Source organism: Oncorhynchus nerka, linkage group LG19 (assembly GCF_034236695.1).
Source record: "Oncorhynchus nerka isolate Pitt River linkage group LG19, Oner_Uvic_2.0, whole genome shotgun sequence".
In the NCBI taxonomy this organism is placed as follows: Eukaryota; Metazoa; Chordata; class Actinopteri; order Salmoniformes; family Salmonidae; genus Oncorhynchus; species Oncorhynchus nerka.
The window spans coordinates 2,805,353-2,818,566 of NC_088414.1; the positions used below are offsets into that span (position 1 = coordinate 2,805,353).

The window sequence follows — 13,214 nt, forward strand, 5'->3', positions numbered from 1 at the left end:
ATAAATGTGGCTCATTTGGCCAACATCCCTCATTTATTGATTGTGCTGGCTGCACCAGGTTGGATCTGAATGCATATGGATGTCCATATCATTTCTCAAATGTCCGGTAAATTAAAATCTTCCCGGTCATGTTGTTCGGTGCCAAATTTTCCTCAAATAAATTTTGAAATGGCATACTGTTTTTATGAAGATATTAGAATAATCACATGAAAATCTGTCGCCAATTGGATGGAGACCTAGCTATAGACACCCTAAAGACTCTGGCAAGTGCGCTAGTCCATTGTCACTTTGATTATGTCCGCACATCATGGATCACCAGCAGCCCCAAACATCTAAAGAACCAAAGAAAAAAAAAGAAGCTACCAGCCAAACAATTGTACTTAAACACACCCCTCATCTGGAGGTTGAGCTTATTTTCATCTCTAGCTCTGTAATGTGTCTGTATCTATGTAATTGTATATGACTATATGTTTTTTTTTTTTAAATAGGGACCACAATGGAAATAAGTCCCCGACTTTATTGCTCAATGTTGGTCACTTTAAGAAATATATTTCTGTATATATCATTTTTTTACTGACATGAAATCAATCAATCAATCCAAACTGTGCAGTGGCCAATTGATGAATGGAAAGACACATCAGTTACAAAACACCAAAAAGTTGGCCAACATCAGACCGGTTCGATCCCGGACTGTTTCACAACCGGCCGTGATCGGGAGTCCCATATGGGCATCGCACAATTGGCCCAGCGTCGTCCGGGAAAGGGGAGGGTTTGGCCAGGTGTCAAGCCAAGCTTGGGTAAGCCTGGGTAAGCCTGCAAGGTAGGGAGGGATGTATTTTCTGTTTGTTTGAGATTTACATAGTCTATTCATTGCTGTGTTGAAAACGCAAACCATGATATTGAAGTGCCCGAAGTCGGTATGCTTTGTTTATGGTTATGTGGTGCATTGCCACAGAAACCTGTTGGTGGAAAATTTGTTGCATATATTCTATATAATTATAAATATGCATTTATTTATTTATTTGAAATGTAACCTTTATTTAACTAGGCAAATCAAACTTTATTGGTCACATACACATGGTTAGCAGATGGTAATGCGAGTGTAGTGAAATGCTTGTGCTTCTAGTTCCAACGGTACAGTAATATCTAACAAGTAATCTAACAATTCCCCAACAACTACCTAATAGACACAAATCTAAAGGGGTGAATGAGAATATGTACATATAAGTATATGGATGAGCGATGGCCGAGCGGCATAGGCAAGGTGCAGTAGATGGTATAAAATACAGTATATACATGTGATATGAGTAATGTAAGATACGTAAACATTATTAAAGTGGCGTTATTTAAAGTGACTAGTGATCCATTTATTTAAGTGGCCAGAGATTTGAGTCTATATGTTGGCAGCAGCCTCACTGAGTTAGTGATGGTTGTTTAGCAGTCTGATGGCCTTGAGATAGAAGCTGTTTTTCAGTCTCTCGCTTCCAGCTTTGATGCACCTGTACTGACTTCGCCTTCTGGATGATAGCGTTGTGAACAGGAAGTGGCTCAGGTGGTTGTTGTCTTTGATGATCTTTTTGGCCTTCCTGTGAAATCGGATGCTGTAGGGGTCATGGAGGGCAGGTAGTTTGCCCCTGGTGATGTGTTGTGCAGACTGCACCACTCTCTGGAGAGCCTTGCGGTTGAGCTCGACAGGATGCTCTCGGTTGTGCATCTGTAAGTTTGTCAGGGTTTTGGGTGACAGGCAAAATTTCTTCCGCCTCCTGAGGTTCTTCACCACACTGTCTGTGTGGGTGGCCCATTTATTTATTTTTATCTGTGATGTGTAGGCCCGGGAACTTACAACTTTCCAGTGCTAGCAAGTCAGTTAAGAACAAATTCTTATTTATAATGACAGCCGACACTGGCCAAACCCGGACGATGCTGGGCCAATTGTGTGCTGCCCTATGAGACTCCCGATCACGGCCAGTTGTGATACAGCATGGAATCAAACCAGCATGTCTGTAGTGACGCATCTAGCACTGAGGTGCAGTGCCTTAGACCGCTGTGCCACTCGGGAGCCCATCAAAATGTTGAAAATCTGACTTCCCCCTAATCATTGTCTGCAGCCGGCTCTGATCGTAGTGTAATGAAACATTCAGGGAGAGTGAGCTTGTCTGTGGGTGGTCGGTGAACCCTCAACCTTCTGGCCCGTAAGCCCTTCCACTTTTATAAACACAGTGTTTCTACAGTTATTATTTGTGGTCCTAAACATTACTTTAAGTTCATTCTGAGGGGGTAGGGTGTTCAATTTATTTTACAGTACAAGGGGACGGTCGTGTGAAAATATATGTAACTTTGGGGAGTGGATGCATTTTTTTTTATGACACCTTGAGTTGGACCAGCCCCTTCCCCAGTAAATTTCGATCTGTCCCTTAAGCAAGTTCTGTCACAGCTTTCAACATCCAGATCTGGCATTTCTTCAAAGTAGTCAAATCAAAGTTTATTTGACATATACACAGGATACAGTAAGGTGTACGTACACACCGTACAATGAAAGTCCTACTTGCTAGATCTCTCAAACAGTGCAGCAACTTCGGCTGGCTGGTGGCAGTTGAGAATTCTACCACTGAATACACATGAGAAGGTAATAGTACTCGAACACGGCCCAGAGAATGTGACCCTCTTAGGTCAGATCTAGCTTGCGTGCAAGTCTCCTTGTCACTCGTTTGTCGTGACAAAAAATTATCTTGACAATCATGTGACTACATTTACATGCACACTCATAATTAAACTGATTATGGCAGTGGGTTGAGTATGGCATTAGTCATGTAAACACCTTACTCTGCTTATCTTCATCTGAGTACGGTCATAATCTAAGTAAGCATACGGCGATTATCTTTCGAATTATTAGGATATGTAAACACCTTAAAGTGGCATCTCATTTTCACCCTGTTTAACACCTCACGACGCCAGGACAGCGGAGTCAATCACCACCTTCCGGAGACACCTGAAACCCCACCTCTTTAAGGAATACCTAGGATAGGATGAAGTAATCCCTCTCACCCCCCCTCCCCCTGAAAAGATTTAGATGCACTACTGTTCCACTGGAGGTCATAAGGTGAATGCACCAATTTGTAAGTCGCTCTGGATAAGAGCGTCTGCTAAATGACTTAAATGTAAATGTAATGTAAATGATTTACATAACAAAAGGCCCATCTCAGTAGGTGGTCCAGGGAAGTCATGACATAGCACAAGGGGGGTGGGGCTTTCCTCTTTAGTTATCTATTGTTCCTCAAGCAAGGGAGAATGACGACATACACTAGCATTCAAAAGTCTGGGGTCACTTAGAAATGTACTTGTTTTTTGAAAGAAAAGCACATTTTTTTGTTCATTGAAATAACATCAAATTGATCAGAAATACACTGTAGACATTGTTAATGTTGTAAATCACTATTGTAGCTGGAAAGGACATTTTTTTATGGAATATCTACAAAGGCGTACAGAGGCCCATTATCAGCAACCATCACTCCTGTGTTCCAATGGTACGTTGTGTTAGCTAATGCAAGTTGAAAAAATTCTAATTGATCATTAGAGAACCCTTTTGCAATTATGTTAGCACAGCTGAAAACTGTTGTCCTGATTAAAGAAGCAATCAAATTGGCCTTCTTTAGACTAGTTGAGTATCTGGAGGATCAGCATTTGTGGGTTCGATTACAGGCTCAAAATGTCCAGAAACAAATAACTTTCTTCTGAAACTTGTCAGTCTATTCTTGTTCTGAGAAATGAAGGCTATTCCATGCGAGAAATTGCCAAGAAACTGAAGATTTCGTACAACGCTGTGTACTACTCCCTTCACAGAACAGTGCAAATTGCCTCTAACTAGAATAGAAAGAGGGCTCTAACAATTTGGGGACCAACAATGCCTTTTCCAGCATGATGGAGCACCTTGCCATAACGCAAAAGTGATAACTAAGTGGCTCGGGGAACAAAACATCGATATTTTAGGTCCATGGCCAGGAAACTCCCCAGACCTTAATCCCATTGAGAACTTGTGGTCAATCCTCAAGAGGCGGGTGGACAAACAAAAACCCACAAATTCTGACAAACTCCAAGCATTGATTATGCAAGAATGGGCTGCCATCAGTCAGGATGTGGCCCAGAAGTTAATTGACAGCATGCCAGGGCGGATTGCAGAGGTCTTGAAAAAGAAGGGTCAACACTGCAAATATTGACTCTTTGCATCAACTTCATGTAATTGTCAATAAAAGCCTTTGACACTTATGAAATGCTTGTAATTATACTTCAGTGTTCCATAGTAACATCTGACAAAAATACCTAAAGACACTGAAGCAGCAAACTTTGTGGAAATTAATATTTGTGTCATTCTCAAAACTTTTGGCCACGACTGTACATTACTGTCTAGTTTGAGAAACAGATGCCTCACAAGTCCTCAACTGGCAGCTTCATTAAATAGTACCTGCAAAACACCAGTCTCATCGTCAACAGTGAAGAGGCGACTCCGGGATGCTGGTCTTCTAGGTTTCCAGCTACATTAGTCATTTACAACATTAACAATGTCTACACTGTATTTCTGATCAATTTGATGTTATTTTAATGGACAAAACATGTGCTTTTTTTTTCAAAAACAAGGACATTTCTAAGTGACCCCAAACTTTTGAACGGTAGTGTACATCGAGTTAGGGCTGGGTAGAGCCTGTTTTTTCATCAATAACTAGGGTACGGTAGGGCTCGGGTATCACAAAATGTATTACTAACATTTTGAAGCAGAGCATTTGCTCATGCTCTGTTGCGTAGTACAGTCATATCTGACTAAGATCTTAACTTTGTGTCAGAAGTGCTTCAACCTCGTCAAATATAAAACAGGAGAGATTATTTTTCAGAAAATAATGTTCCTTGAGTTCTAGAGTGACGAAAAGTAGTTAACAGCTCACTACTCTCTCATGTCTTGTCATCGAGCAGAGCAGCCCAAGCGGAGCTGTTGCTATGGATGGATACTCACCAACTCAGAGCGGCCATAGTGTACCGCAGTATGAGTCATAATACCCATAAAACATAGTGGTCAAACAAGGAAGTATTTCCAATCGTTTCTCCACATTTTTCCCTGTAGGGGATTTTAGAAACACAACAAGGGCTGTGTTTTGTGTAGAGTTACCCTGGCGTGACATTTTGATAATTGTGTAAATCTCTCTGACTTTTATCAATATATTCATCTGTATTTACCCCCCAAAATGAAATGCTAATTAGCTGCTAATGTGACTATCATAAAACAACTACAAATGCCATGATGATCTGGACGAGACTGCTGAATCGAGGCAAAGGTAAGAATTTCTGTATTATCTAAAGCTAAATTTAGTAATTCATAATTTGGCTACATTTCTTTAAATTTACAATTCTGTGAACTGTCTTGTGCAAGTTTTAAATTGACACAATACCTGTTAGCAAATGTGTCAGCTAGAGATGATGTGCAGGAGCTTGCAGGGATTTGTCATCTTGCATGATGTCTACTTTGATGCTAAATAGCATTTACGAATCTGAGGGTAAATATAGATGAATGTATTGATAAAAGTCACCTTGTCCGAGAGAGATTTACATGGTTATCAAAACACCACACCAGGGTAAACCTACACAAAACACACTCCTTAATTTAAGTGTTTCTAAAATTCCCCCTGGGGAAAATGAATGGTGGAAAAACAATTGGAACCATTTCCCTGTTTCACCACTAGGTTTTCGGGTATTATGACACCTCCACTGTGGGGCTCTATGAGCGGGAAGCGAGTGACAGGCAGAGAGGAGCAGCTAATGGATTTACTAACAAATTAAGTTATTTCTGATTTAGGGCAGGATGTGTATTCATGGATGCCAAGAGAATCCAGGCTTCCCCCAATCTGGTGTCTCTGCGTTTCATAAATGTCCTTACATTCACCAGAGGATGATTATATCTTACCGGAGAAAGCATCCGAGAGAACAAAACAGCACCCCTCTGTATCTGTATATGTAGGCCATATGTCTGATGGTGTCTGGTCCAAAAGAGTAAGACATTGTCGTAGCATTGAATGCAAGGGAAGCCAGCAAGCATTTGGCCTCCCTTGATAAAATAAAATGTAATCAGCATTGTGCTAAACTAAGTGAGCTCAACTGTAAATGGTCAAAAAGAAAGCGTCAAGAGAAGTCAGTTTTGATTTGGCTTCACTCCAATCACATAACATCGAGCAGTACGTCATTGACAGAAACAACTTGAATTGTTGTGTTGTTGTCCTCCGGAAAATGGGCCCTATCCTAAATTTGCCATTAATGGAGATGTGGTTTTGTGGTTTTATTCAATTCTCTGTACTAGCCAATGATTATAATGGCAATGCTATTCCAACCATAAATTCATACATTGTGCCCCTGGTCTGAGAAGATGGAAATTCAATATGTAGTTAGATGTAGAAGGCTAATGTTAAACTAGTTAACGTTGCCCGTGAAAGGAAGTTAGGCTAGCGAGCATTTTAGCCAGGTGGCCTAGGGAAAGGTACGAAGACACGCGCACAGATAAATCTAAACCATCATATATAACTTACGTTGACTGGACTAAGTTGTTTTTGGTATCTTTTAGTTGTCACTGTATTAGACTAAGCAGAGGTGATTTGATGATGTTGAAAAGGGCGGCAGGGTAGCCTAGTGGTTAGAGCGTTGGACTAGTAACCGGAAGGTTGCAAGTTCACATCCCCGAGCTGACAAGGTACAAATCTGTCGTTCTGCCCCTGAACAGGCAGTTAACCCACTGTTCCCAGGCTGTCATTGAAAATAAGAATTTGTTCTTAACTGACTTGCCTAGTAAAATAAAGCAACTGTTAGTTTTTTTGCGACTTAAAAGTTGTTTAGTAGTCTGAAAATGTTGGAAACATTAACTTGACTTGTTTTACATGTTACATGCAAAATGTTTTGTGGACTTCACCGGACATATGTTACTCTCCGGTTTTGTGAATAAACAAAGGTGTGGTTGAATTTATTCTGCCACTGTGTCTTCTTATTGTCTCGGCCTTTAGGCCAATATATCACAGTCACAAGGCATATATGAACTAACAAGTTATAGAGCAAACAACACAATTATCACAACACATCGCTACTGTACATTTGGCAGAAGCAAGCAGGCCTGGGTAGGGTAGGGCTTGAATGTCGCAGGCAGATCAGCTAGCTTAGTAGCCCAATGACTGGCAGATGTCAACATTGAGTCGTTTCAATATCGCCGTCTGTCGGCCTATGGGCTATTAGCTAAGGTTTTAACTCCAGTGTCAATATTAATGTTTGCAGTTCATAAACATAACATGGACACTGGAGTTAAATGCTTAGCTTACAGATCAGCAAGGTATCACCCTATTGCTCTCACCAATACAACCAAATCATATCAGTGATTACTTCAAGGAAGGGAAGAATGAAGGGTGCATTGTAAAAGTATTCGAACTGGGCCAAAACGACAACTCTGGACCAATGAAAGGGTAATAATGGCGCTTAGAAGGGAACAGGTTATTTTCATCAGTTTCAATTGGGGACTTTTATTTTGAAGGTTAACCGCTGATTCCACTATTGCTGCTCACTACACATTGGTGCGACACCGTGATAAACGGAAGTCCACCTCTAAATATGGCTGTCTGTCAATACGTTGGGGGAAAATGGCGGAAGCAGGTGTTCTGTTTGAATCAGATGAAGTGTTGAGAGGAGATGAGAAGAATTGGATTACAGTGGCGAATGCAAAAGGAAATAAGAGAAGTAAAGTGGTAGTGGAAACTAGTAAATCCAAACCTAATGCGGATGCTGTTGGCCTCTTGCATGTTAATGTCAGGAGTCTATTTATAGAAATAGACATGATTAGAATCTGGGCCAATATGACAAATGTTGACAAAATGGTTTTATCAGAAACTTGGCTGAAGAAATCTGTGTCGAATAACTCGATTTCTATTGATGGGTACACGGTTTTTAGAACGGATCGGATGAGTAAGGGGAGGGGTTGCAATTTATGTTAAATCCGAGTTTAACACCCCTGAAATTCTCTCGATTACCAAAGCTAAACCTTTTGAATTTGCTTGCGGTTAAAGTGAACGTATTGTGGTATCCCAGGAGGTCTACCCCGGGGGATGGTAATAGAGGGGAGGTGCGTGAGGCGACGTTGGCTCCCTCTGCTGGGAATACGGGAGCTGGGCACCCAACACTAAGTGGAGGTAATTAGAGGAAAGTGCCAACCAGTGATGCCAATTTAGCAATTTTGTTGCTAGATTTATCAACTTTTTTCCCCAAACAGCACCTAGCAACAAATTTAGCTACTTAAAACATGTATTTTGAACTTTCAGCAACTTTTGAAAAGTGACTCGCGCTAAAATGCACGCATTTTCCCTCTAAATGACATAAACACGATTTTCTCTGTCACACACTCAGGCACAACACACGTCTCTGGCTGCAAAAATACATTGTGAGTGACGTCAGCAGCAGGCGCTCAGCTCGTGCACAGGCAGCAGAAGGCCAGCAGCAATTTCAGCAAATTGCAAATTATTGTTGGCTGACTGCAGCAGCAGTAGTACGGGTTCGACTTGCCAACCCCAATGAATATAGTTGGTTGGTCACGAATGCTTGAACTTACAACATCAATCAACATGTCTCAATTAAAATTGTACAGAAAAGAATCGGAGTCTGTACCTGAACAAATGTCAAATCATATTTTTTGCCGAGATGGCCAGTCAATTTGAGTAACGTTATTGTGTATTTCACGCAATGACGCAATTTTACGTTATCACGCAATGACATCACAACGTCATTTAGCAACAAATCAACCTGCCTCTAGCAATTTACTCTGAAAATATGTTGGCAAAACTGGTGCCAACCACCCGTGGAGGCCAAATAAAAGGAGCAAGGTGGCACACCGCAGGAGAGACCGACACCAAGCCACAGCAGAGAAGAAGGACCGAGCTAAAACTAAGTGAATTTCTTTGTTATGTTTATTTTCTGTCTTGTTAAAGGTGTTTTTGCGGACCAAAACCTCCCTGTCTCTGCACGCTAAACCCAACACCCCACGGTTTACCACAATATATAAGGACGTCCCTGTCGTCGGATGCTACAGACCGCACCCGGGTTCGGGAGATGCACTTAACTAGCTGATTGATGTCCTGCGCAAACTAAATTACATTGAATTCATTTGTTCAGGAGATTAGGAGGCAAATGGCATCTTAAATGCACTTGATTAAAAGCAGCATTATGCTGCTCTATTTGTTGACCATGAATGGTTGCTAGCTAGATTTAGTAACATTAGTCTCAGTGAAGGGGCAGTAAATTTGTTTAGGAAACTATCTTTCTGACAGAACACTGTATATTGCTGACACTCGTAAATCTAGCTTTCTTGAGATTAATAGAGGTGTGCCCCAGGGTTCCCTTTTAGCTCCTGTGTTCAATTTTTTTACGGAAATGGGATACAACCGTCAAAATTGCATCTATGTACAGATGGTATTCATATTCTCCTTCTCTGGTTCAGGCTGTTGAAGAGCTCCAGACTGCTTTTCAGTCACTGCAGGCCTCTTTATGGTCTCAAACTGATCTTGAATGTACAAAAAAACAAATTCATGACCTTTACCAGAGCTAGAACTCTGCCAGAGAAGGTTAGTATTGCCACATCTGGTGGCTTATCCATTGAAGAAATGTCTTCCTATAAATACCTAGGTATATGGTTGGATGACAAGTTGTCCTTTAAAGTTCATACGGATAATCTTGTAAGGAAGCTTAAATTGAAATTGGGGTTTTATTTTTGTAATAAGGCTTGCTTCCCACTAAGAAGCTTGTTCGGGCCACTTTTCTCTCTAATTGAATATGGTGATTTGTTGTATATGCAGGTGGGCTGTCTTACAGATGCTGGACAGTTAATCATGCATCCTTGCGCTTTATTACAAATGCCTAGTCACTCACCCACCATTGCACTTTTTATGCTCAAAGCTACATTTGTACATGTTCATCTACAAAACCCTTTTGGGTAAACTCCCTTGATGGTCTGGTGTCCACCACCAGCAGTTACCATACCTGGTTGCTTATATTCCCCAGGACATTTACAGTATTAGGCAAGACTGCGTTCTCGTCTTGTGCACCAGAGGCATGGAATAGTATACAACTAGATATGTTAGTGACACTGAATTAATACATTTTTTTGATGGAAGGCTGTTAAGAGTGTAAATGTTATTTTTTTTAGGCTGGATCATGTTGAATTGTTTTCTAATATATTGATTGTTTCTGCCTTCTTGGCCAGGTCTCCCTTGAAAAAGAGACTGGGTCTCAATGGGCTTTTCCTGGTTAAATAAATAAGAGTTCAAATGCTTTTGAGATGTTGAAACAGCAAATGTGTATTTATTTATTACTCCATAGGCACGGAGTGGTTATTCAGACTGGTTGTTCCTTTTTATACTGAACTGAAACAAAGGTGGATTCATGTTGTAATAGAAAGGTACAGAGAAGAAAGGTCCAGTTCTAACCAGTAGCGTTTATTAAGCGAACAACAGTCCTTATTGTGATGTTACAGCAGATCGTCTCTGGGTTCTTAAATCCAGCAAAAGCACAAACATTCAAATGCAGACAGAGTCACTTGGCAGTGAAGCACAAAAAGTGAGAGATATATTCTAGTTTGACATATGTGTGTGTGTGTGCGGCAAATGCATCCCGATTGGTTACTGGCAGGCAAGGGATCAGTTGACGAAAAGCGAGCGGGTGAATTCAACAAAGTCGAAGGCAGATGGCATTTCCCGGCCCTTGCCGTCTAGGTAGGGCTTCATGTGCGAGATGCAGTAGTCTGCCTGTTCCTTGCTCAGGTTCTAAAAAAGGGGGAGAAACAAGAAGAGATTCAGCAGGTATTTCTTCAGAGGTTTTATGCAAGTTTTGATAAGTTATTTCAGAGCCATTTATAAAATGCACATTTTATGGCTGCAGCTCATATTCATAATATTCTGGTCCTATTCATTAGCCACTGAGAAACAGTCGAGTCAGAATGTGGTGTAAGGAAGGTTGGCGTATAAGTACCTGGTAGAGCTCCTCCTTGGTGACGTAGGGCTTGGCATCGACGCTGAGGGCTCGGAAGGCGCTCTCAATCTCCTCGCTGGACTTTACGTTCTCTGTTTCGCGGCTGATCATGAAAGCCATGTACTCCTGCAAGGACACATTGCCATCCCTGAAACACACACACACAACACCAGTTAGCCATGAATCAAAGAAATATAAACAAAATATGAGGCAAACCACTAACACACCCATTCTGAATAATAAAGTAACATTCTTGGGAAGGTTTAATCGTTTTTTCAAATACTATTCCAACAAGTGATTGGCCAGATGAAAACCCCCAAGTAGAGTTGACTGAATAGAGCTGGGGTTCCTGACCTGTTGGGATCGACAGTGTCGAGGATGGACTCGAACTCGGGGTCTGGTTCTCCCTCCTCCACCATTGGCAGGTCGTAACCCAGCGAGCGCAGACACGACTTGAACTCCTGATGGTTTAAACGACCAGACTTCTCTTTGTCAAAATGCCTGGGGAGTAAAAGGGAAAATGGTTGAGGTTATTAAGTTCCTTCATCTAACTAAGCGCAAAGGGAGAGCTTCTTTGCATTTCAGCCTGGCAAGCTCCTTCTTCCCCCCCCACACACACACTGTCCTGGTTCCTTCACCTAAGCTACTTGGTATGACCAAAAGGTACAGTGAAAATGACCACCACTCACTTGAACATCATGCTGAACTCCTTCAGGGCATCCTCTGTCACTCCAGTGGTGTTCCTGCAGTGAACAGATATGACCAGATTAGGAGTGAAGGAACACGTCGGCCAAAATAGGTTTACTGCTTGAGAACTATCTATAAGGGCTATCAACATGGGAGTTTATAGTATGTGTGTGTGTGTCAGTCTCCCTTTCTCTGACCTGGCCTGGATCTGTTGCTCCAGGTTGTGCTGCATCCTCATTCCTAGTTGGTCTAGCTGGTCCCACTGCTGGGCCAGGCCCACCGTGCTGTGTTCTGTGTACTTGTTGTCCAGGATCAGGGCTTCCTCCATGGCCGCTCCCAAGTCCTCTATCTTCTTCAGCTGGCTGCGCATGGCCCGGATCTCCTGGTGCTTACGCTACAGAGTGCGAGTGACACACAGGTAAGGCTATGTAATGAAATGGCCAAAATGGTTGTCTCCAGCATAAATGACAAGGGTTTCTTTCTTACCTTGGTTGCCTCAAGCTGTGATTCCAAGGTTCCGGACTCTTCTACCATACAGGACCTAGATGTATATACACAAGTGTCAGGGGAGAGGAGAATTCTAGGCTGATAAAATATTGGGATAAACAACATGCCATAGCCATCAAGATCAGGTGATCCAGTCAGTCACATACACGCAGTCTCAGACAAATGCACACGCACCAACTTGGTAGTAGGAAACAGTGGTGTAAAGTACTACTTAAGTAGTTATTTTGGGTATCTGTACTTTACTTTTTATATTTTTGACAACTTTTACTTTACTACATTCCAAAAATAAAAATAATGTACATTATCCCTGACACCAAAAAGTACTTTTTTCCCCCACAGGAAAATGGTCCAATTCACAAGAGAACATCCCTGGTCATCCCTACTGCCACTGATCTGGAGGACTCACTAAACAGAGAACATCCCTGGTCATCCCTACTGCCACTGATCTGGCAGACTCATTAAACACAAATGCTTGGTTTGTAAATGTTGTGTTGGAGTGCGCCCCTGGCTATTCAATTTTTTTTTGTTGTGTCATGTGGATTGCTTAATAAGGAATTTGAAATGGTTTATACTTTTACTTTTGATATTTAAGTATATTTAGCCATTTAATTTTCTTCTGATACTTAAGTATATTTAAAACTCAACACTTAGACTTTTACTCAAGTCGTATTTTACTGGGTGACTTTCACTTGAGTCATTTTCTATAAAAAAAAGGTATCTTTACTTTTACTCAAGTATGACAATTGAGTACTTTTTCCACCACTGGTAGGAACCCTTGGATTCTTAACCAGAGATCCAACTTCATTCCTGCTCTATGATTCATTCCTTGGATTCTTAACCAGAGATCCAACTTCATTCCTACTCTGATTCATTCCTTGGATTCTTAACCAGAGATCCAACTTCATTCCTACTCTATGATTCATTCTCATTTTGATAATAAGATTCAATTCATACATTTGAATATACCAGTGGCGTTTCAAGAGATTCCAAAC

The 13,214-nt window shown here is 41.4% G+C and overlaps 1 protein-coding gene across 6 annotated transcripts in view; it reads right to left on the reverse strand.

Moving 5' to 3' along the window:
• Positions 1-10,475: 10,475 nt before the first annotated feature.
• The window catches only part of LOC115147095 (spectrin alpha chain, non-erythrocytic 1-like), a 63,195-nt gene continuing 60,456 nt past the window's right edge, over positions 10,476-13,214 (reverse strand). For all 6 annotated transcript variants that reach the window (XM_065004614.1, XM_065004612.1, XM_065004611.1 and 3 more), the window contains 6 exons: positions 12,202-12,256; positions 11,913-12,109; positions 11,718-11,771; positions 11,383-11,529; positions 11,029-11,176; positions 10,476-10,823 (listed from right to left, as the gene is read on the reverse strand). In XM_065004614.1, coding sequence (XP_064860686.1) covers positions 10,698-10,823; positions 11,029-11,176; positions 11,383-11,529; positions 11,718-11,771; positions 11,913-12,109; positions 12,202-12,256 — 727 coding nt within the window. In that variant the 3' untranslated portion in view covers positions 10,476-10,697. The remainder of the gene's footprint in view (positions 10,824-11,028; positions 11,177-11,382; positions 11,530-11,717; positions 11,772-11,912; positions 12,110-12,201; positions 12,257-13,214) is intronic.